Genomic DNA, 26,036 nt, shown 5'->3' on the forward strand with positions numbered 1-26,036 from the left:
TTTTCAAAGAAAACTGCTTTGTCATAGTGAGTTCATGATCAAAAGAAACATGCAGTTTGCTTCAGGTTTTACGTATTCTCACTAGTTGTAGTTCTGTCTTGTTGAAAGGTATTTAGTGATTGCATTTTAGAAGCTTTGTATGATCTGTTAGTTGTGTTCATGTTAATGACAGAGGGATACTATTTATTTAGCTCAAAAGGACATGTATTTTCTTTTCTCTTCCAGGAGGTATAACTCTTTTTTACACATCCTCATTTTGGTCATATGGTTGTCAAAAGAGGAATTAAACAAGTGTTCTTTTGCCCTATAAGCACAGTTTATATAGCTGATTGTTTACATTGGTTATACATATAAGTGTTTTCTATTTTGTTAATCATTACGCATTTCTAATACTCATATTAGAGATTTTTGTAAAGAGATGATCAGAAATCTGATGTTCTGTGTCTGAGACAGATAATGTGATTTGTGAACTATAGCATGAATTTTACTCTGCTCTGAGAAGTTGGTGTATGTGTATGTGTCAGTTGCAACTGATTGGTTTGACTGAGATTTAGGTACTCAAAATTAAGTCATAATTGAAGCAAATGTTTGAAAATATCATCTAAGGAAAGATCACAAAATCAGGTCTTTGATGTTTAATCTTTTCATACAGTGAAAAGACAGTATTTAGGAGCCTTTTTACTGATGGATTAGCACCAGCAAGATGAGAGTAATATTATTGAATTAGAAGAGGCATTATATGATTCCAGATAAATAGCATTATTATATTTAAATAATAGGTACTGATTGTCAGTGGATTGGTCTGAAAGAGATGCATTATTTCGCTAGAGTTTTATGTTCTTTGTTTTTTCTATATTGTGAGAACATTAGAAAAAACCAGAAGACCAATTTCCTGACCCTTGGGAAGCATTTTATTTACAAAACAGCATATACTAGAAAAATTTGCAATATAATGTTCAGATAGAAAAGCCTGGACTCTTTGGGTATCTGATTTGGCATCTGATTTAGTTAACCAGGCCCGCTGAAATACTGCACATGTAGGAGAGAGCATTCATTCACCAGTCATCTTTCTACATGCTAAATAAGAAAGAGGAGACACTAGGGAAGGATGTTTTGCTTTTGTATCTGCCCACTTGTAGATTCTCTTATTTATTGTCCTTTTAAACCTGTCTTCACTCCACCCCTCCCATCTTCCTTACAGCCAATAATGTATTAGTATTTTACTGAGTTTTCATAAAGCAGGAATATATTGAGTTCATCTGTGGGATTATTCACTTGTAAACTTTGTTTGGCTTTGTCTTTGACTCTGGAAGTCTTGTTTTCCAGGAATTAATTCCCTTAGAAATAATGTTGAGACTTTTCATGAGGAATCCTGTGAGTGGGTTTTAGATTTACTTTTCTCGCCAGATCTTCTGGCCTTTTGTTACACTGGAATGTTGCCTGCTTGTATTAGAAAAATGTACAGTAAGATTGACCGCTAACTGGCCTTAATTAATTAATTAATTCAAGATATGTAATAAAGTTAAATTGAAAATTTTGTTTAAAAACTTTTTAGAATTTTAGGTCACTCTGGAAACATTCTTGCTGTGGATAGTTTAACAAATAGATTTGAGAGTTACAGTGATTGGGAATATCAGGGATAAAGAAGAGCTAATAAAATAAATTAAAATATTGGGTGTGTAATCCCAGGAGATTTTGCATAGCTCTCTAAGGAAGATTTATTTCCCAGTCAACATAAAAATAAGAAGGAAATTGAGGCCTGGATTTTAATCTGATGTTGCCAGAAAGTCTCTACCTAGTAGGTTTTTTGGAAACATTTTCCCCTAAATCTTCAGGGAAGAAGTAAATTGCATAGGCAAAACACATAATAGCTTTTTCTTATCTAGTTTAGGTCTGTACTTGATGATTGTTGGAATGGTAAATAAACATCACATCCTGAACTACTGAGGGTGGGGAAGCGTATTTAAAAAGTCAGTGAAATGCAGTAATCCTCAAACCAGGAATCATCAGTTTACTAATAAAAGATGTATGGCTCCAAGTTATATTTTTTTCAGGGTTCTCTTGACATTTTCATTAATCATGTTGCCAGTGTGTACAGTAATGCCTGTTTTGCTATGAAAGTTGGTAATTTTTTTTTTTTTAGATTGTTGGCCTTGGTGTATGAATTTTGAGTCACATAATCTTAGAAGAACACATAAGTGATTACATAGAATTGTGGGTGGAAATAAGACAGTTCGGAGCTCCTGTGCAGACTGCACGTCTGTCTGAAATCAGGTTTAAAAAGTGGCCCTGTCTCCAGCTGACTCGTTTTGTCAGACTGAGTCATAGGATTAACCCTTGACATGTTCCTTCAAAAAAAAACAGGCAAAGATTAAACAACTGCATTGACTAGAGCAGCACTTGATCCATCTATATGCATTTTTTCCTGTAATATGATTCTGCCTAGGAAAAAAATTGTGCTGCAGCTGTTACATAGATTAAATTAGATTTTTTTCAAGAAATATTTTTGAGGAAGCAACAAAGGACTTTATCATGGAAGATAATTTGTAATTGTGATAAGAAAAATGACTGTTTCCATCAACCAGTTTTAGTTTCCTTTGGGTGAGGCAGACTTCAAAAAGATAATATTTTGGAGTAACAAAGTTAGAAGACCTTACCATAGCATACAAGTAAAATACAGGAACATTTTATTTAAATTACTGCCAGTTTTCTTGATGATTTGCTGTTTTTGAGGAATAAATTTAATGCCATGTGTATGTAAACTCCCTTATCTCTCTTTTCTCAAGTTTCTACATCCACTCTCAATTTAGACAGTAGTATATAGGAGTGATTGTGTTGTGGGGGGGTTAATTTAATATATGTATTTTGTATCTGTGTTTTTGAGAGGAATGAAAATATCAGTTAGAAGCAAAAAATTAATTACTCAGCTCTGCTTAGAAAGTATTGTTTCAACCTTCAGGTTTCATATTTAACAACAGATCTTAGCCAGTTCTTAATAAACTGCTTTAGACCAGCAAAAGGGTATTATACTGTCTGACCTTTACTCTGATCTTTTTTAACTTAGATATTTGTTTCTGCTTTCTATACCTTATAGTTGCCTCTAAAATAAAGGCACTGTTAATGAAATACTCAAATTTTCAATGTGCTTTAATAGCAAAGATTGCATAGTTGGATTTATTATTATGCTGTTTGTTTAACAAACATCATAGTACTGTCTCTCTTTTTTGGCAAGCCCCAAAGAAATGAGCCTAACTACTCTAGGTGGATTTCTTTTTTTTTAATCGATGTAAGTTTTCTGTTTGGAGCATTGGTTGTAGGAAGAGACTGTTGAAGTGCCTTGTGGCTCCCCCTTTGCCCCAATTCTCTACATTTTTAGTTAAGAATAGGATTTTTTACATTTTTAATCATTCAGGAGAAAAAAGGAAATTTTATTTTGGATGGTTGATTGTCTTTTTTTTTAAGCTCTGTCAGAGAGAGACTATGTCTATAAAAGATGAAAATTTACTTGAATGGTTTTAAGGCATGACATTGTTAATTGTAAGTCAATGCTTTTTACACAGCTCTCTGAGGATTGAAATGAGTCTTTGTGGTCTCTCAGGAGGGAGGAAGTTGCAGACCACTCTGCAGACTGGCATTTTAATGGTCTGTTGTACAGTGATGTTCTTTTGCAGCTGCTGCTTAGCCTTTTCTATATCTGGAGAGTGTAGGGAGGTTTTATTGTTATTCCGACACCATCAGTTTTTAAAACATTATGAACTTAGCTGACCTTATTGTCTTATTCGGTTTTATTGTTATATTTTAATCAATATTTTTCCTAAGAATGGAGAGTTTGGCAGCCCCTCACAAAATATTTCTGGAATATTCCTTTAGAGGAATTCTGCTTCATGAAAGGTGCCTTAAAAAAAGTGATGTGTCCCCTTTTTGCAGCTTGTGAGTCCTCCTCTGATTAACACAGTTCTGGGAGAACCTCCGAGGCTCAGGGAGAAAAGATAGTACAAAGAGGTTTTGATGGAGGGGATGGGGGGCAGCAACACAGGATGAGAGGAAAGAAGTTGTTTTCTGTTTTTCTGGGTTAGAGTGCACACCAAAAGACAACTTGAAAACTTTTTAAATAACAAGATATGTTTGTGTGTAAGAAACAAAGTATTTACCAAAAAAATGTTTAAGACCTTTTGACTTCTAAGTATAATGAATTTTAAAAATCTATGAGACATTTATTACCAAACTGATTATTTTTCCTTTTTGAGAAATTTGAGCATTAGCATAAAAGTTTGAATATATTAAATATTAGTTAAGAATGATAGTAAACTTGGAGGAAAGACTTTTGAGAAATCTGTTTTAGTTTATTAGCAACAGTGAACATTTTGTGTATACATACCAGCCTTTCATCTTTTTATGTAAGGAAAAACAGAACCTTGTTTGTTTTTTCTTTTTAATTATTCTTTTGCTTCGTACATATCCTAGAACAGTGTAATCCATTATAAACTTTTATTTGGTATTATGAGTAGGGAATTTAAGGAGCTTTCGAACTGAAAACCTGTATTAAATATTTATGTTTTAAAAACAGATCATTTATTTTCAAAATAATTTTTTGAATTGTTGGAATGAGCTTTTTCATGAAATGTGTTCCTCTCAAATTTTTTCCCTACAATTTTTATAACATAAAAAAATCATGGTTCTAGCTAGTTGAGAGATACTTACATGACAGGTCTGCTTTCTCCAGGAAGTGACTTTGTACATGGCTTAACTGTTTAGATCCTTCTTGTTACACATGATTCAGTGTTTCCAAATCCTGGTTGCTTGATCATGGTTTATCAAAGTTGGAAGCAACTTTAGGCCATGCCAGATGGTAATGTCTTTAGAAGTGTAGCAAGCTAGGTTTCCCTGCTAGAAGTGCTCTAATTTAATTAAAACTAAAAACAAATTAGCATATCTGTCAGTTTGCCTCTCTTTGAGAGAGACATATATACTATAATATGACAATATTAATAATTCCTTGGTCTGTACGCCTCCAGGACATTATATTGCTTTTTATTATTTAGCACTTGTGACTTGTATTTTTTAAAATTCCAAAACTTGTTTTATCGGTGTCCACCACCCATGCAAGAACTTGATAAATATTGAAAGAGGTTACTTACAGCATAAACCCTCCCTCTCTGCTCTGTGAGTTGGTTCAGTCCTATTTTGCATAAGTTCCTTTTGAGTAGATCCATGTGTGGATGCATAGTGCTGAAGACTTAACTCTGTTGGGCTGTGTGGATGTATGTGTTGGAGAGAAGCTGTGTGTATTAGCTGCAAATAATAACATTTTCAAAATCAACATGTATTGTGCCTATCCTGTCCCTGGAATGGGCAGCAGTTCTTTGATGTATTACTACAATGGGAAAACGGTAAGTCTTTTTCTTTGTTCAGATAGCTTCTTAGTGGCTTGTTTAAGGGAAAGCAGGGTAGATTGATTACTTTTTACTAAAACCTGTGAGGTTTTGTTTTTATCATTTTCTACAGTACGTTAACCTATGTTTCTTTGTAAGTAAGGTTAGAAAGTTGTCTTTGACACAGTTACAATAGTTTCTTACTTTTATTTTTAAAATAATATCTGACTAATTCAAGTTTATTTTTTATATTATTGTTAATGCCTGATGTCTTTACTAGCAGTGAGCTTCAAACTACATTAGTTTCAATGTTTTCTTATGTTGTAAACATATAATTTGTATGTAAAATACATATTTAATACAGAAAGAGAAAAAAGGAAGATTGCTTGATGCTTTGTAGATAGCAGGGAAAGATGAAAGTCATCTTGGATATTCATAAAAATAACAAGTATGAAGCTCTGGGAATGATTAGGGAAGCAGTCAGCTAGTGAGGTCCGTATTTCCTGTTTGGGGTTTCAGGTCCAGAGCCTGACTTTACTCGGATACCATCTGTTTCCAATCAGACTAGAATTTTGACCCTGTACAGATTCATAAAATAAATCACTATTTTTCAAAGAATGCATTTATACATCTTCCAAAGAATTTATTTCTAGCCAATTTATAGCACATGCTTCAGTGTTTTAAAATAATACCTTTCTGTGTTGCTAAGTAAAACTTTTCTACTTTTTAATTTCTCAGTATTAATTATATAGTATACTGTTTCCACAGGCAGTATCTTAGAGGATTTTGTATATTCTAAAAAGAAAGTAAACTCTGGAATATTCAGTAGAAGTTATCTTTTAAAATAGTTGATAAACATAAAAATGTTATTAGTGAATAACAGTCTTGAGTTTATGTCAGGAATTTGGTTTTTTCCTCCTTAGTCATACCAAAACAATGTTTGATCTCAGGTGTTTTATTAAATACATAAATGACTTTAGTGATTTTTTTTTATCATTAATGTAGACATTTTCAGTGTTAATCTTTGAAGTTACCAAAAAATTAATCACATTTATGTTTGTCCCTTCCTTTTTAACCACTTGAAAATGTTTTAAAGTAGCATATGGCTTTAACCATGGTACATGAGAACTAAAGAAAGTACTTTTTAATTCTCTGACTGCTTTGGTAAGGCCTCTTTGGACTTTGTTAGCATTTGGTTCTTAACTTTTGACTAATCTTTCTTAACAGATGACAGTCAAGCCAGAATTTCATAAACTCATTAAAAAGTATGTGTTCACACTACCCATGTAAACAGAACTTTGGAGAATGTAAGAGGTAGATTTAGATGCATAGTATAGGTGAAATAATTTGATGTCTATATAATTTCCTTGCCAACTGTCTTTCAAGTATGAAAATATTATTCTTCTGTGTCCAATTTTAAGTAAAATAGTCTGTTTGAAAATGGTGTATATACAGGACCCCTGAAGCAGATAGACTATAACTCAAATTGAGTTTAGATTTTATTCTTTTGCGAGCACAGATCACTCTATTACAGCATTTCTCTTTGTTCTACATTGCGGGGGTGGGTAACAGCTTTGATCGTATTAAGTATTTCCAGGCTTACGGTGGATGACATGGCTGGTATGTTAGAGAAGTGTGGCCTGAAAGTTGATAGCCTGTGTTTGATATGGGTCAAAGGTGACTTCTGTGTTCTTAAAAAATGCATAAAGAATGGTATATTTTCTTAGTCCTCTCTATCATAAGGCCTTAGTCTTTCTTATATGTGTTTTCCTCTCTGTATTTTATTTTTACCACATCTAATTTATTTTATTATTATTATTATTATTACTATTATTATTCTTCAATATGAAAATCATATAGTATACAATTTATTATCCAAAGACTGTGTTAAAAATCTCATCTTTTTATGTATTGGGAAATGTCTACCCATCAATGCTTCATAATAAAAGCTAGCACTTTAATATTGCCAGAGTCTGAAATAGTATTTCTTCACTTGAGTTATGAAATTTTTTTATATAATTCTCATTATGAGCCAGTTAAGTTTAAGCCCACTTTTTATTAATAACTCCATTTAATCAATTTATTTTAAGATGATAGGGCATTAATATTTTGAAATGCTAGTAAGTTCACATTGATTTCATTTTTAAAATCCTTTTATGGATATTATAATGATAGAGTGAAAAATCCTGAGTGATACTGAGCTTCAGGAAAATACTTTGCTCTTTTCCTGATTTTTATTTTTACATTTTCAAACTGATTCCCTGTAATTAAGGATGCTTGGGATAATTTAATAAATAGATTGAACAGACTCTAGTAAAAATGCTAAATTAATCAGAGAAGAGCCTTTTCATATTTTGGTATATTTAAGATTATGTGGCCATATTTTATTGCTGGAAATATAAGAAGCTTGGGCATCTTTGTGCAGAAAAGGAAAAAATGTTAACCCTAATTTCCTCACTGTTTGAAAAAAGAAAGGGTTAATGTTCTGTACCATAATTTTTGTGTATAAGTATTATATACCATGCTGTAAGATATTAATATGTGTTCATGATAAATAGAGGACTTAAAATCACTGAATATTATCTGTTTTCTGAACTTTGAAAAATAGCAAGAAAAAATAATGAGTTTCTGAGGGCCTGCACTCAGTTTTCTCATAGATATGACTAAATTATGTCCTTTATGCAGAAAGGTAGAGAATGGTAGAGGTAAAGAAAGGAAAGTTTGGGGAAGAGAGGATTCCTGCTCTCTTCAGCTTGGTATTCTGGAGTTTTAGCCTTCCTTTGATCTGATCAGCCTCCATTTTCTAGACCTTGAACTGAAGATGCTACAAAGTGTTCCAGGTACAAAAATTGCAGCAAGTACAGACATGATGCTCTTTTCATTATATCAGGGAATGATTTTAATCTTTTAGAGACAACACAGAAATCCAAGTTTTAAAACCAAAGCCTAGAAACGCATTTTGAACATTCAGCTTCTTTGTATGGAATCTGGGGGAAGAAGAGAGAGGAACTAACTACTCTGTTTCAGGAACTCTGCTGGGGACTTTATGTTTACCTCATTTAATTCTCCCAACCACTCTGTCATTTAGCTGTTACTAGCCTCCTTTTCTAAGTAAGGAAAATGAGGTGCTGAGTAGTTAAGTAACTTGTATAATCTTCCCCTCCCCACCCCCACCCCTCCAATTAGTAAGCTTTGAGGCTAGACCTGAACCCAGGTCTCTCTCCCAGTAGCAACTTTTCCTCTTCTATTATCCAAGGACAAGTAAACTGGTCTCCATAGCAGAGAGCCAGATCTCACTAATCCTTACTCTTGGTCGTATCAAAGTACTACATTGGAAAGAAAATGTCACTGAGAAAAGTAGTAGGCTATTCTTACAAATAAATATGTTTCACATATTTGATCAGATTTAGTTTTATGAATGCTAATTGATATAGTCTGTCAAGCAGCTTTTTACTAGTTTCTTTTTAAACTGAACTTAAAACTATCCTAGATATGATTTTAAATGCAGGAAATTAGCAGGTCTCTTCTAATAGAACTCATAGTATTGAAAATTGGTTTAGCCATGGTTTTGGCACCTGCCTCTCCACATAATTTATATTTTCATAAGAATTAGAGTAGCATGGAGCTAAAATTGCCTTATGAATACTTCTAAGACTTATTTTTCAAATAAACATTTTCAGTTGATAAAAGCACAGAAACCAGTATGAGACCATATAGAGCCACAGTTCTGTTCTTTTGGGGATTTACTGCTAATTAACATGAGAGAGGAAAGTTTAATTAAATTAATTCAAACTTCCAGGCTATCTGTGGACCCAGTAGAGTTAAATCTACATTTGTATGATGAGGAAAACATGAAGTCATTTAAGAATTCTCTAAAGTTACAATGCTTAGAGACATTAAATGACAAGTTTAGCTTCCATCTGCTTTGATTTTTTTTTTTTTTTTCCTTTACCAAGATTATCTGAGACTGTATTCTAGGTATGAATCCAAGAAGGTCTTTTTTTTTTTTTTTATTCAAGTGAGCACAAATAACAGGAAGTTAATACTAAAACCCCTGCCAGGAGAGTATGTTGTCACTGGTCAGGTTTGTTAATGTTTTAAAGAAATTTATGTCCTTTTCCACTAGCTTATGAACATGTTAAAGAAAGGGATCAGGTACTTTATTGTTAGGTCTAAATATTTTTAAAATGTAGATAGCTAAGAAGTGACACTCACTGATGTGTTCAGTATATCTTCCTAGCATGTGAATTTCAAACCCAGTCCCTTAAAAATTTCATGGTTTATCTCTTAGGGAAAAAAATTGTACCTATTGTAAAAATGATACTGGTTACAATAAAGAACTGATGAGACAAACCTAGTGATGTTAACTTAAGATTAATTAAAATGTGTTTGACTTACCTAAGAAGAAATTCTCGCATTTGAAAACCACTGTTACTCAACTATACTTTTTAGACAGTGGAAGTAGTAATCGATTTTAAGCTACTTTGTACTGAAAGCTAGAATTTTTTTTTCTTATTGTTTGTTAGAAAGGAAATTTTACAGTATTTCACCCCTAAACATCCTCTGGAAATTCTTGGAAAGATATTGATCCTTTTATTGGTGATACTTTGAAAATATAAATATGTATGCTTTTTACAGAAATTTCATGTTATTTTATTAGGTTAACTAATTAGATGAAAAGAATCTTCCATAGATAGCTTATGTGTCCCTGAGTTAGTCCTTCTACTTTATTTTGCTTTATGTTGCTTTTTGGTTTCAGTTCTTACAATATTTAGTACTGAAACTATGTGTGTGTGTGTGTGTGTGTGTGTGTGTGTATCCCCCGCACCTTAGGTTTGGAATTATTACCATAAAAACTTGAGTACTAGATTGGATTTTATGGCAAAATTTGATACTTTTATGTAATATTAAAATACTAAAAGTATTGAGATATTTATCAAATTTGTCATTTGTTTAAATATTCTTGGATTTTAGGAAATTCTTAAATTGCTGTTTCATGTACTTACTTTTTTTAATGTCTTCTTCACTGAGGTTATACTTGTTTTAATTTAAAGAAAGAACCAAGACAGTGGGAAGACCTGAATTTCAGAAACTTTAAGATTTTAAAATTTATGTTAAAGATATGCCCTTTGTCTGAGTTTATACATAAGGTCAGTATACATAGAAAACAATGGATCCAAAATGATCAGAAAAATCAATAGTAAATCTTTTTAAAAAAATTTCTTTCTTAACTTCTACCACTCTTATCATTGAGTCCAATTATTAAAGCAAAAATTTTACTTATTTGTTTTAAAACAACCTCTTTTTACTAAATTCAGATCCCTCAAAATACAGAATTAGAAGGAAACTTTGGGTGTATTACTGGATATGGGACTTCATAGGTTGATCAACAGTAACTAAAAACTTCTTATAATATTTACCTAGTTTTTCTTTCTTAGTTTTTGAGTGTTGACCCTTAAATGTGCCCAGTTTTTTAAATTGATGACCCAGTGGTTTAATTACAGTTTTTAAAGCTAGAATTTGAGTTGGGTTGAGGTTTTCTTTTTTCCCAGTGACCTAGAGTGTTTTGGTTTTTTTGTTTGTTTTCAGATTTTAGATACTCAGCTAGATCTTGTAAAATTTTTATTGCTTAATACAAAATATAGTTATTAAAATATAAGATAAATTAAGTGTAGTTTTCCTGAATATAATATTACATCTTTATTTTAAAATCATGATGTTAGGGTAAGTTAGCCAAATAATTTTGTCTTGCTTTGCTATTTTGTTAAGTTGATAAAGATTTTGATGGAGGTGATATCTGCTATTAACATAAACTTTTCAAACATTGGAAGTTTAATCTTAACATTAAACTGTTTTAATGGTATTTAACATATTAGAACTTAAAGAGAACTGCTAGTAAAACCATCTTGACAAAAGTGCTAATAGAAGCCTAAACATAATGAAATATTGGTAATAATTTCTGTGTTAGAGCATGTTCAGAAATATTGATAAGCTTCTGTGTCTTCTTTCCAAGTTAGATAAAGGTATTCCCAAAATGTTTGAGAGTTTGGGTTTTCATAGGCTTTGGAGTTTATGAGGCTTCTAGAATATTTCTTTCAAAATAGTTTATGTAATTTTAAACTGCTGGGTAAGGAAAAGTGATTTCATCCTGTATTGTTCAGTAGTAACCAGTAGCCACAATGACTATTTAAATTAAAATTTAAAATTCAGTTCCTCAGTTGTACTATCCACATCTCAGGTGTTCAATATTCAGATGTAATGAGTAGCTACTGTATTGTACAGACATAGATACATTACCATCCTTTCAGATATGGAACATTTCCATCATCACTGAAACTCACTGAACGGTGCTTGTCTAAAGCTTTCCTCTCATTTTCTGTGGAAGGGTATCTTCATTAACATATATAGCTAGCTATTCTCACATTCTAAAGAAAATTCCCAATTCGTCTCCTCATCACTTAAAACATTTAAAGAGACCAGCTACAACATAGGTTTTGGATCTATTTTTTAAAGCATAGGAAATGGCATCATCTTTTAACTCATCACTGGATGTGACAAGATAAAAAGATAAACTATCTTTTTAGCAAAAACTTCTACTCTTTTGCATCTTTTCTGAGTAACTATAAGAAAATGATGCCTTTCTGCCTTTCAGAGATGTTTCTAATATTAATTACAAGAAGAATGCTCTTAAGTAAGAACACAGTACACAACTCAGGCCTCTAAAGCTAAACAGAAAGTGGGCTGCCCTGAATTGGGATGATCCATATGACTAAACTGAATCATCCAAACAGGATAAAAGGAATGTTTTTGCTAACTTGACTCCAATTGGTTGTTTGAGCTAAGACATTCCAAGGATAATTGTGTAATCATTGTATAGGGTAATGTAAATATTCATGCTCGAAGTACTCTGTCACTCTTAAAAAGTAAATTTGGGTTGATGGAATGAGGACAGTAAAGATATTACCGTGAATTTATTCTTTTCAACCAGTCTTAACAATGAAAGGGAGGTATCTTGTTAGATTTTCAGTTACATTCATTTAATTCTGGATAAATGTTATGGTTCTATTCACTCAAGACTCAAAAATTTCTCTCTTTGCCATTCCTAGAGGAGAAAATATGTAAGTACCTGAGAAAGAAGGACATTCCCATGATAGCACCTTTGAGCCTGACATTCTGAAATGGAGACTAGAATTTTAAAGAAAATTTCCATTGACCACATTTCAATAGAACATCTAAAATTACTTAATTATACTTTTCCTATTCCTCTTTAAAATAGTGTGACTCCTGGTAGATTTTTAATCAGCTTAAGCACACATATTTCTTTTTCTTAATTTTAAGATGGTTTGTTGTGATACAAAATCATACTTAAGATTTAAATGTATGATTAGATCATTAACTAGAAAAAAACTGGCATCTATGTGCAGGTGATCAGATGACATAAGCAGTCTGGTTTTCATTTGCGGCCAGTACTGATTGTAACTGAAAGAGACTTGCTCTTTTTGTGGAATTGGCTGACTATTTCCCTACATCTGGAGTTAATAAAGTCTTTAAGACCACATCAGTTGTGCTTTGCCGCAAGAACTCTTTGATCTGAAAAATCGAAACTGGCACAACTGCTGCTTCATAACATTGCATCTATGTTTCTGCAAGCCACAGTTAGGATACCAAAAGTAAAGTTTTTTGGCCTGTGTTAGAAATGCTGTTAGATGGGCCTCTTTTAGAACCATGATTTTCAAAACATCTTTATTATGATAAAAACTTTGAATTTATGTTAGTAAATAAATGATAAAGTTATAGTATTTTTAGAGTCTTTACCATTTTCACTTATAAGATCTATTCTTTAAAAGCCCATTTATTTTTTGGAAGTCTATAAAGACTAACATTAAAAACTTAGCAACTGAACAACAATAACAACATAAAAAAACTTTGACTCCAAAATGAGCCCTGTGTTCCCAATACAGCTTCAAAAGTTTTATGTATGAGTAGGCAAGCCTCTTCTGCTTTGTGTGGTTTATCTTGGTTTTGTTGCTTTCCATGATAGTTATCAATAACCATTGTCTCATCAGCATATTCTCCTTTATTTACAGTGATTTGTAAATCAGTAAAGTCAGGTTTATCCCTTTCTTTGCTTTTATAATTGCATACATTTAAAATTTTTTGAAGTGTAAGTTTACCTTTATGGAATACAGTTAATTAAATAAGAATAAAGATAAATATATATTAAGAGATTATATATAAATTTAAACTGACAAACTGAATAGATTTTTTTTGTGAAATGACACATCAAAACTGGAGTTTTTCATAGTTATCATTGTGAGATTTACATACTGTCTTAACCTATAGCCTAGATAGAATTAGAGAATTTTATATTTTATACTTTCAGGTCAGTGATGGTATACATAGTAGATAAGCATTTATGAAAAAGCATGTTCTAACTGTCTTCTAAATTTTACTCTCATTTGTATTTTCTTTCTACATCTGTGGATATACTCTCTTTTTGTTATTTGTGGTTTCAGCCTAGTTTGAGAAAATCTATATATAAGGGGGACAGAGGGTATCTAGCTAAAGCTAAATTTAGATGCTGAAACTGGATTAAAAGAAAAAAGTACAAAATTCCTTTCCTGATAACGTGCCTGTCAGTGTACCTCATACATTGCAAATGCATTTATGTATACCCAATTCTTTCTTCCTAACTCTGTCTTTACATAATAGCTCTTTATGTAGTAGCACATTAAGCATAGAAAAATGTTTAATATGTGTAATGTATAATCTCCTATCTAGAATCCTTTATGGGTAATTCTTAGAAATATATCTTATCCCCAACTTCTCAGATACCACAGATGTGTGTTTTTCCCTCTGGGATGTAAGAAGAAGGAAACTAACCTGAATGCCAGTTCATTAAAAAGACACACCTGCACTAGTAATAGCATGGCTAGCAAGAAGACTAAAAATGAACTTTTCAACCTTTTATTTAGAGTGAACTGTACATGTAAGGATGATATTGGACCAAAACTGTAAGAAATAAGTAGTTCAGTACTGAACAGGGACAATATGTAGCAGTATAACTATGCCTCTAAGAATTAGAAAGATGATATTGTAAGCTAATACTTAGCGAGTGCTTACCTGCTAAACATTTTAGAGCTTTCTGAGTCCCTTAGCTATCTTGAGGAATCCAGGCAGAGTTTTTTGTTTGTTTGTTTGTTTGTTGGCCATACTGTGTGGCTTGTGGGATTTTAGTTCCCTGACCAAAGGTCAATCCTGGGCCTTCAGCAGTGAGTATGCAGAGTCCTAACCACTGGACTGCCAGGGATTCACTAAAGATTTTATATGTGCTGTCTCATCTGATCTTCCCATAAATCCAACCCTCAATGCAGGTACTGTTAGCACTGTCTTACAAATGAGGAAATGGAGTTTCAGACGGTTAGACAATTTGCCAGAAATCTTTGCAGTTAGTTAATGTCTCAGAGAAAGAATAAATGAATATAAATGAAATGAAATAAATGTGTATGCTTTTTTCACACATGCTCCCCTAATTTTACTGAGCTAATTGCTTTTTCCACATTAAGTGAACACTTTGAATTTTTATTCGGGGCTAAAAATTAAATAGATGTACCCTTATCAGACTAAACAAAAGAAATGTTTCATCCACTGCTCAAAATAGGACTCCTTTCCTTTCTGGATTTCTGGTTCACTTTTACAGATCATCATCACCTTAAGTGTTACATATTTGTTCTTGATTTCAGTAGTCATAAAAATGGTTTGATCATGTTTTGATCATTATAGTTATTTGGCTGCCCATTTAGTTTTTCAGAGAAATGACAATGTTGGCCATTTGCCAATTCAAAATGTTTATGCTTTGCTTATCTGAAGCACAGGTTTACCAAAGGAAATTAGTACTCCTTTGACATATTAAATGACATTCTTCTGAAAGCTGTGCCAGAGTTGAAAATGTACTAGAAATTAAAGAATTAAAACTGCTCAGACTTTAGCCAACCCTAGTAAGTTCAGGAAGTTTCTGAACAATTACATTGTGCTTTTCACAGTTAACTTTTAATAATAGTAAAGAATAATAACATTTAATCCAGTTCATTTTGATTTTAATAACTCTTGTGGAAAGAATGAATTTTATGAACCCAAATTTTATTTCATGCTATAGTCAAAAGACTTTTGTTTCCACTAGGTTTTGAATCATGAGCCTATATGAATTTATGTTTTGTGAGCAGAGTCAACATTTGAGACTTGATTTAGTCACTTGGAATAATTGTTACACGAAGATTCATTCCAGGGATATTTAGAATGTTTTTTTTCTCTAGTAACCAGCTAAAAACAAACATGTAGATAGTATCCAAGTTAGACATAATTTATGATGATTTAAGCAGCTTTGAATTTGTCATAGGCCTTTTTAGATATGGATAGGCCTTTTTAGGCCCTTCCGGAAGTGTAGCACTCATTTTACATAAGTGGTATGAGAGTAATTTACATTTTAATTAAATTTCCTGTTTAATTTTAAGGTATATGCACCATCCCCAAATTCAGATGACTTCAACCGTGAATCTCCTAGTTATCCATCTCCCAAGCCACCAACCAGTATGTTTGCTAGCACTTTCTTTATGCAAGGTAAGTACTACCAACTAGTTGTCAAATATTACAACAGTTATCTATTATATATTAGCTAATATTTTTAAGTTGTGAAGAAAGAGAATATCTATATAGAAGTTCAGACATTTTTATCTAGATATGTTTGGCTGAAGCAAGTTAAAACTTAATTTAAAATTTTTCTATTGCTAATTATTGTTGAGTGCAATGTAGTTGAATTATTCAGCAAAGCTTTGGCGTGCTCATCTAGTATTAATTGAATTTAAAAAGGACTTCAGTTGAAAAAAGTGAGTAGAGCTGCTCTTTCTTTTTTTAGGATTTTTAAATGTATAAAAGCTATTAACAATTTTAGTCTCTAGTTTAAATGACAGATTCATAACACTCCTAGAATTATCAGTGCAAATAAAAAGGTGAATATCATAGAATAGAATTAAGACTTTTAAGAGAGAAAAAGCATTGTAATTCTTTTAGTTCATGTCTAGCAAATCATTTTTATTTGATCTGTGATTTTAGACTATAGAGAGCAATAAATTGCTACATAAATTGGTCCTTGACTTTATATTGGTGAGTGAAGTCATTGCCAGCACACTTCATTTGAAGGCTGGCTATAATAGAGTCATTATCAATTACTTAGGTTCTCTATAAGAGAAACTTCTTTATTCTAGTTTGAGAATGTTTGATAAAATATACATTGCTTGTTATAGATTAAGAACTTTTTTGTATATTTATGGATATACCATTTAAGCAAAAGTTTAATCCAGCCTGTCCCCAAATTTTGGATTTGTATTATCCTCCCTGATATGAATTCAGATCTTGTGAAGATTTTTATAATGACCTGCCTACTACAGTTTAGATTTCTTCCCCACCTCCCCAACTATAAAGCTTTATTCCTTCACTTAAAATAGTAACTGTACAGTTTGGAGGGAAGAAAACTATATGGAAGACTAGATTGAAAAGAGGAGGAAAGACATATCCAGAGAGTACCCTTTGAAGTTTTTTTGTATCATCAAAATAAAAGAAAAAATTTTGGCTAAGGAAAGTTCTATATTTCTCTTTTTTGTCTTAGATGGGACCCACAATTCTTCTGACCTTTGGAGTTCATCAAATGGGATGAGCCAGCCTGGTTTTGGTGGAATTCTGGGGACCTCCACTTCCCACATGTCTCAATCCAGTAGTTATGGCAGCCTTCATTCACATGACCGCTTGGTAGGCCTTAACACATGACTAGGGTGCAGCAACACTTTGTCCTTGGATTACAAGTGTAAGATTTGATTCTGCCAAAACTTCTGAGTGTTGAAATACTTCTAGGCTTACTTCATGCCTTTTGAAAAAAGTAAATGACAATAGTAGGTGTCTTCAGCTACAAATTTATGATGTTCTTTATAAGCTATTGTAGCAGTTGCCCAGTTGTGTGCTTATTATTGAGAAAATGTATTTATTAGATCATATCTCTTTTCCTCTTTCTTAGAGTTATCCTCCACACTCAGTTTCACCAACAGACATAAACACAAGTCTTCCACCAATGTCCAGCTTCCACCGCGCCAGTACCAGCAGTTCACCTTACGTTGCTGCCTCACACACTCCTCCCATCAATGGATCAGATAGCATTCTAGGTGAGCTCTTTTGGGTTGGCAAAACTCCCTAAAACTGAACTTGGGCATTTTTAGTGAATCCCATTTTTTTATATATTTTATATATATATATATATATATACACACACACACACACACACACACACACACACACACATACACATACACACTTGTTCTTTTCATGTTTTTCCCCAACTTTATCAAGATATCATTGACATATAACACTGTGTAAGTTTAAGGTGAACAGCGTAATGATTTGACTTACAGACATCTTGAAATGATTATCACAATAAGTTTAGTGAGCATTCATCATCTTATATAGATATAAAATAAAAGCAATAGAAAAAAATTTTTTTCTTTGTGATGATAACTCAAGATTTACTCTCAACAACTTTCCTATATGACATACAACAGTGTTAGTTATAGTCATCATATTGTGTATTACAGCCCCAGTACTTACTTATAACTGGAAATTTGTACCTTTTGACTCAACATATTTTTTAGTATTGAGTTTAAGTGTGAAAGAAAGGAAGAAAAAAAAGTTTCTGATTTTCATTAATCCATCTTTCCTTTAGTTTACTATTTGCTGGTTTATTGTGACAGATGTGCAATAACAATGGAGAAAACCATTGAAAAAATGGCAGAGCGCTAAAAAGCATGCCTGCTCACTTGCTAAACTTCTTGATTTGTTTTCCTATTTGAAATACTCAGGAACCAGAGGAAATGCTGCTGGAAGCTCACAGACAGGTGATGCACTTGGAAAAGCTTTGGCATCTGTGAGTATTGATTTTACGTATTTTGCTGAATGATTTTTACACTGCTGAATTGCAGTGATTTGATTTTGTGGGCAGTGTGTGTCATAGTTAAAGGATATAGTTATAACAGGACCATTTCATTACTCATTTAGAGCTATTCTCAGTTTGTATTGATTTGTACTGCCCTTATAATAACTCATGGAATACTTCCCACCTGATTCCCACAAGAACTGTCCTTCTAATTTCAATTTAAATATCTGTTTTTGTCTTAATGGAACAGATGTAGGGAAAATTTTAAAAACTCAGTCATTTTAAAGCCTAAAGGACAGATTACTGAGATTAATTGTTAAATCTGTTTATTAGTTTTAAACATATACTTTGTGAGTTACGCGTTAAAATAAGCCAAGTGGAGCCAAGAAATGTAGCTCAGTTATTCTTCTGATCCAGAGAAGGAAGTGCTTTTATAAGGATTTTTTTCCTAAGATGGAAGGTATTTTAATATTTTTTAAAAGGAAAAAATAATCATCTCCTGCTGATTCATTCAAGGCATAGGAGATGAGAGCCTTTCCTAAAAGCAAAAAAACAGATTCACTGAGGAGCCCATGCTAAAATGAGTAAAACTGATATGAAGGAGCCCCATAATATTTTCCTCAGCGACTAGTTTACATCACAACCAGAATGTTAATGACAAAGCAGTGATTTGCTTTAATAAAGGTTTTAATGTCTGATCCTTAAAACATTAAACTGAAATCTATTCTTTTGGGAGAATGTTTACTAGTAATTCATAAAGATTCCAAATCTAATTTTTTAAGAGGCACTTCTCCTTTGTATTTTCCAAAGTTTCTCCTGAGGCGTTTTCTTTCTTGTTTCCTCCTGAGTGATATGGCTCGGAGGTTTCTCAGAGTTGTCTTACTTATGTTCTTCTAGCAAATGCAGTTAACTCTGTCAAACATATTTGCTGCTGTTCATAGGGAACCTAATGTGTGGATAGTAGGAAGCAGCTGTTGAACATTTAAGGAGATAAACCTCTTTGTGTATGGTTTTATGTAAATATTCTCTGTCCACAGCACTACAAGTTTTTCTTGAGAAATGAAGCCAGGTCAGATTCATCTCCCACATAGTGGTGGCCCACACAAAATAGAGCTCAGTAAATGTTCATTGAATTCAGTCTTGCATCATATGAGAAAAATGATGATAACAAAACCCACAAAAATATCATATGTAATTTGTATGTTTACTAGGTGCTTGGCACTACACTAGCATTTACATGCTTCATTTCATTTAATCCTCAGGAAAGCGCTGTGAGGTTGGCATTACTATTCCCATGTTACAGATGAGGAACTAAGGTTTAAAAGGTTAAGTAACTTTGGCTCAGAAAGATTAAATAACTTGCTCTCGGGATCACCTAGCTAGGAAGGGTAAGGCCTAGTATTAGATTAGATCTGCTCTGGCTAGCTTCACTTACTCTGTACTTCCAGAAAGACCAATGCTACAGTGACTGTTATTTTATAAGGTGTTGATGAAGGTTAAAGGGAGTTGTCTCACTTTTTCTGAACTTATCCCATGTGGTGAAAACTACCTACTTTGAAAGAAAATTATTCTGTAATATTAAATGAGTGCCTCTCAGGTATTTAATTTACTTGCTAATTTCTTCCTCTGATTTGTAAGAATTCAGTAGCAAATATTTCACATGTAGAAAGACAAATAACATCTGAACTTTTAATATTAGGCAACTTAAAAAAAAATACAACCTACATTTCAGGGGCTTTTTTCTCAAAATTATTTTGTTCACTTTATTCAAGGAAAACTTCTTTAAAGGGTCCTTGGCAGATAGGCAGGCAGGAATTTGTGATGTTCTCAGTGGTCCTTCAAGCTCCTTTTCAGTTACCCTTGAAGTCCTTGACTATTCTCCTATATTATAACCAATATACTAGCTGAACCAGTTGGCATTTGGAAAAGAAAATCTAAATCCAGTGTAAGTGGAAGCTAGGGAAGAATGTTTAATCTAGTTAGTGGGTGGGCTTTGGTTGTCATGGAAACTCAGCTCTGTCATCCTGTGTTGTTACTAGGCAGGAGCAGCCAGGTCATTCCATAAATCATTTCTGTCATAGCTGACGGTGATGCATTCCATCTGCTCCATCACTGCATGCCATAGTCTGCACACTTCAAATCCTTTCCTTCAATCCATCTCCTTCCCTTCTCCACACCAGACACCTCCCCCCAACGTATTCTTTTCCCTAACTTCCATTGCAAACTCATATTTGCTTTAGTGCTGTCAAAATGTCCTGAAAAACAAAAGCATTACATTGGGGAAGGATTAGAAGGAAGGATTAGAAGAGATGAGGAGAAGGAATTTTATGAGAATTACAGTTGAAAGTCTGACATTCATATCAGAATTTTTGATATTAGGTATTACAGATCTTTGGAAATTGTGACCATGAGTATTTGAAATTTTAAGTTCTTTAGAAAGTGATGTTTTAAATACAACATCCAGGTTTAGATGGAGAAATGCTATGCTATTGTCTTTAGTACTTATTTCTAGCTCCCTGAATGTCTGATATATGTCTTAGATGGTCTTTCATGTGTGAAACATCAGAGGGTACAACCTTTGTTCTTCAGTTTAGGTATTAAAGAGCACACAGAATACTGTGTGATTAAACATGGAAGGCCAGATAATACATTTGCAAAGGTTCCTTTATTTTAGGTTTAAGCCTGGATAATTGTGGTCTTAATCTCAGGATAGCTAGAAAGAGAATTGTACATGAAAGTATTTACACAAAGTTCCCAAAGCCCTATGGATTATGCATTAGTTTAGATAATAAACTAGGGTAGATAGAAGGGAAGGAAAATCTGGATATTCGTGCCATTTCAGTGTTTCCCTGAACGTTTGCCAGACAATAACCCTTTAAGATTGTGCCCATGGAGAGTTATATAGAGGAAGAAACATCTGGTTTATTTCAGTGCTTAATACCATATCAAAACACTTGGTCTTTAATTTAGAGGAGATCAAACAAGAGGACTGTTTAACTTTGTTGATTATATCAGACTTCTCTGTGATAATTTATGTTTTGATTTCTACCTCAGAGCAAAGGAAAGAGAGAGAGAAATGAGATAGAGAGTGTGTATGTGTGTGTGCGTGTATTTTAATCTGTATAGTTAAATGGTCAGTAGTCTCTAACAAAAGAAAAGAAAATTCAGGGAAGTTGACGTTTAAAAGTTATTCATGAAATAAGTTTCTTTGTTCCTTAGACTCAATAACATTAGCATAATAAAGATTAACTGAAATGTGCACTGTAGTGCTTAAAAAATTGGGCTCACAGTTCCAGGGTTGGGCTTGGGAGCACTCCATTGTTTCTTTTTTGTCTGGGGCCCTTTTCATTAGCCTCTGGCTTATTGGCACCCTGCTGATTGGAATAGACCATGACTGATAGGAGGAGGAGCCTCATTTGTTGCAGTAAAATGAGGCATATTACCGTTTAAGCCTGGCAGAAGGTATTGGGAGTTATTCATCATTGGTCATTTAACAGTATGAGGACCATGGACTGCATGCAGAATGAGTTCTTATTTGTTTTTATGCTCCAGATTCTAAATCACTCCCATCCCCGTTTTTTAAGTGAACTGACTTTTTTCTTCTCTCTTTTTATTTTCTTTCGAAACATCTATGTAGGAGTTCTTCAAGGTCAGAAAGTACAAAAAGTAATGTATTCCTGATTTAGAATGCTCTTCATCAAGAAAAGCCTAGGTTTAGAATTTCTTAAAGTAGCACAACAGTTTCTGTGGAATCTGTATAGTCTGTATGTGATTTGGTAATAGAATAAATATACAAAGGTTAAGTTTAATGAAATCATCTCTGATCTATAAGACTGTGTTATTCTGCTGTTTTAATATTGTTGCTCACGTACACATTCCTTTTATGAAAGTAAAAGGGACAAGAAAAAGTCCTATAATTTTCCAGGCTATCTGTCAGTTCAGGAAAAGTATTAATAATAATTGTCTGTCATCACTTTAATTTAGGGCAAAGTAGAACCAGGGAGTGTGATGAGTGAGTGGAGAGAATGGCTTTTATTATACAAATGGAGAATGTTTTTGATAAAAATATCAGAAATTATATGTTGATAATGTTTTTGGTCCTGCTCCTGTTTTCACAGTGATTTTTTTTAAAAGCTCACACCCATTTTATATGTAATATCATTTTGTTTAGTCATTGCAAGATGGTGATAAATAACTCTAAAATATAAACTTCCTTCTTTGAAGAAACCAGTTCTTCACATGCTTAGGGATTATTAAGCTGTAATGGCAGAGTTATCAGGGAAAATAAGGATTAATAGTCTGTTTATACCCTCAAAAGCCCATACCTGCCTAATGATGTGGTGTGGACAGCTTAGTACATCAAGACTAGTTCTCCAAAATATTGGAACCTTACTGTATTGTTGTTCTCAAAGCTTATAACCATAAAACTAATACGTAAGTGAATTCATCTTTGTAATAGTACTTGTTTCTCCTCTTAGGTATTCCTGTTACTGAACCCCACTATATAAATGCTGAAATAAATACTACTGTTTGCTGAATCCAGCTTTTTATCAAAAAGTATTGTAGCAAATTCCAAGTGCAATTTAATCGCTCAGGTTTTTGGTTTTTTGTTGTTTAAGTGTTGAGCACCTACTTGTGCAAGATAGTGACAGACAGTGATGGATTTAGTGTTGAACAGTGTAAGGTCCCTGCCTTCAAAGACTTTGTAGTTGAGGAGAGAGATACAAAAATGGTAATACAAAGCATACTGTGAAGCAAAAGACCAGAGAGGTAACGGATTGCTTCCCTGCTAGGTCAGTGGTGAAGAATCTACCTGCAATGCAGGAGACGCCAGTTTGATCCCTGGGTCAGGAAGATCCCCTGGAGAAGGAAATGGCAATCCACTCCAGTATTCTGACCTGGGAAATCCAATGGACAGAGGAGCCTAGTGGGCTGCAGTCCATGGGATCACCAAAGAGTTGTATACGACTTAGTGACTAAAACAATAACAAGTTACTCTAAGAATATTAAGGGAGGTAAAAGTGAGTGTAAATGGGAACATTATAGTTAAGTTGGGCCTTGACGTGTTTTAGAATCCATCAGGGAAAAGTTAAGAAACAGGCCTTTTGAAAGGACAAACTGTGCTCAAAAAATGAAAAAAATACATTGTATATAATGCTTTATGTAAATTATAAGGTAGAAAGGCTTTCTATGACCAGATTGTGGAATACGACAGATGTCACTCTGTTTTCTGTCGTCGGCAACGGAAATTGCTATGTGGGGTTTGTTCAAAACTGGCTGAGGGCAGTAGCTCAGTGAACTGTGTGTGGCTGAAAGAGAGGGAGTAACTGAAAATGTAAAAGCTTGAATATTGAATAGCTCAGCCGCTTCTTTTACTAGAGCTACAAGTTCTAGTAAAAGTTGAAGTAGTGTCACGGCAATGAGAATGTTTATGCTTCTCCCAAAAACACGATAGAGAGTTGTGGGCATTGGTGTCTGGTGTGAAGCGCAGAGGGGCAGGAGAAGGGAGAGGGTAGTGAGAGTGGTTTTGGTGACCGTGAGAATGCTGGTGCTCACTGAGATGGAGAAAACAGAAGAGTAGAGATGAAAAGTTGGGGAAGCTTGCGGCGGTGATGCAAAGTTTGCATTTGGACATACTGAGCTTGAGATGAAAGAAAGATAGGCCTAGATGGAGCTGTACAGCAGCTAGGATAGAGGTGTTCACTTTGGAATTGTTCACAGAGATGTCATAGTTGATGCTTTATAAAGAATGGTATTACCAAGAGATAAAACACAGGTAAATAGAAAAGGAAACTGAGCCTAGAGTGCTCAGAAAACATACATTAAGTGAACTGCAAGAGTAAAAGAAAGAAGGACCCTAGGTAAATACATCCAGGGGTTTAAGAGGTACTCAAATGGCAACTTCTTAAGCGGAAGATACCATTCATTCTTTTAGCAAGTGTTTGTTTACCAGCACCATTTTAGAATCAGAAGCTAGTGCAGAAGGCTGTGTAATTCGCATTTGTCTGAATAAGATAAAGAAGTCCTTACTCTGTGGAACATACATTCTATTAGGGAAAAGGGTAAAAGAGACAGATGATAGACAAGAAAACAAGTTTAGACAATTAGGGATTAATGTAAGCAGTGTGAAGAAAACAAAGCGGGGAGGTATGACACAGAGGGAATGCTATTTCTCCAGTGCTTTCATGCAGTTAATTCATACAGACAAGGAAATTTAAAGTCAGCAAGTAGGTCTAGTTTATGCTAGTCAGAGTTTTGCATGGAACTGGAACTTCTCTCACTCCTCAGCCACCCACCATCAGTGCTATCAATCCTTCCCTCCCTTACCAATATTATAGTCAAGACATATTTCATAGTAGTCAGCATCAGTTGTTCATAAAAGTTATAATTATATGCATCTTAAATACAGGAAATAATGATTTACAAAAATAAAGGTATATGTTGAGATGTTTTTGTTGGAGTTTGGTAACCTCACCTAATTATGGTTGAAATAAATCACTGTATGTATTAGGAACCAAAGTATAACCTTTTCGTTAATTTTCACATGTGTGAAAAGTAACAACTTTTAAAAGGTGACCACTTTGACAGCTTAAAACCAACAACACTGATGTTATAGCATACCACTTCCTTATTACTAAGTCTTCCTAAAAGTCTTTTGACATCTTCTTGATAACTCTGTTTTTCTAAAATGACTTTGCAACCTGAAGAATTCCCTGGCAGTCCAGTTGTTAGAACTCAGCACTTCCACTCCTGGGGGCTTGGGTTCAACCCCTGGTCAGGGAACTGAGATCCTGAAAGCTGCATGGTATGACAAAAAAATAAAACTACTTTCCAATCTGTATATATGACTTCTAGATTGGCTCTTCAGAAAGAGTTGGTGTGTAAAAGAGATTTCCAATTATAATTTAATAACATCAAGCAAATTGATATAGAAATATTAATTTATAATCAGTGCTTAACAATTTAATTAGTGCTAGTGTTTGATGATTATGGCCTGTAGAATTTTGTTTTACATGGGCCTTTCATAGTATCTGGCTTTTTCAACATATTACACTGTCTTTAAAACCAGTGCTGAGACCTCTTATATGCTGTAATTTGGGCATCTTTAAATTTATTAGAGCTCTCAACTTATTCAGAGCAAGATTATTTCTATTGGATGACACTTTGCACCCACAAGTAGTTTTCCTTTTTAAAATATTTGGCCACAGATTCTCCAAAGAAGTTGATTTATCTGCCCTAAGTGCTGAGATGATTTATGATTCCTATTATAGTAATGGGACTGTCCTAGAGAAGAGCTCCTGGGAATTGTTGGTATATGGATTAGGGAGGCATTTTAAATGTTTATGGCTGATTATGTAGCTTGAATGAATTTCTGTTACTATTTTTTTTTCAGCAATGTGAAATAAAGTATTGCAACAAAACCTTTAGCCAAAATACAAAAATATATGCATCCCTATATGTTAAACTCTTAGGTGGTAAAGTCTATAAATTACTTGGGGAACATTTTTTGAAGAACTTCCAGCGTTTTTTCACTTTCATCAAAGGTTACAAAATATCCTTTAAAAGCAAGTTTAATTTTTTTTTTTTTTTTACAATCCACATCATTAGGAGCTAAATTTAGCAAAAATGTTAATCAAACAGAACTTTTTAAAAGAAATAAGGGGTAACTTTTTTTAAATCTTTTTTTTTTG

At 33.4% G+C, this 26,036-nt stretch overlaps 1 protein-coding gene across 6 annotated transcripts in view; it reads left to right on the plus strand.

Annotated features, from left to right (window-relative positions):
- TCF12 (transcription factor 12) overlaps positions 1-26,036 on the plus strand; it is a 389,625-nt gene that overhangs the window by 323,561 nt on the left and 40,028 nt on the right. For 5 of the 6 annotated variants that reach the window (XM_010836801.1, XM_010836799.1, XM_010836802.1 and 2 more), the window contains 4 exons: positions 15,884-15,989; positions 17,035-17,174; positions 17,437-17,581; positions 18,272-18,336. In XM_010836801.1, coding sequence (XP_010835103.1) covers positions 15,884-15,989; positions 17,035-17,174; positions 17,437-17,581; positions 18,272-18,336 — 456 coding nt within the window. Of the gene's footprint in view, positions 1-4,644; positions 5,391-15,883; positions 15,990-17,034; positions 17,175-17,436; positions 17,582-18,271; positions 18,337-26,036 lie in introns of those variants that run through there. The other variant, XM_010836805.1, reaches the window with a different exon arrangement.

The sequence above is a fragment of the Bison bison genome, unplaced genomic scaffold (genome assembly GCF_000754665.1).
Source record: "Bison bison bison isolate TAMUID 2011002044 unplaced genomic scaffold, Bison_UMD1.0 scf7180017864066, whole genome shotgun sequence".
Lineage (NCBI taxonomy): Eukaryota > Metazoa > Chordata > Mammalia > Artiodactyla > Bovidae > Bison > Bison bison.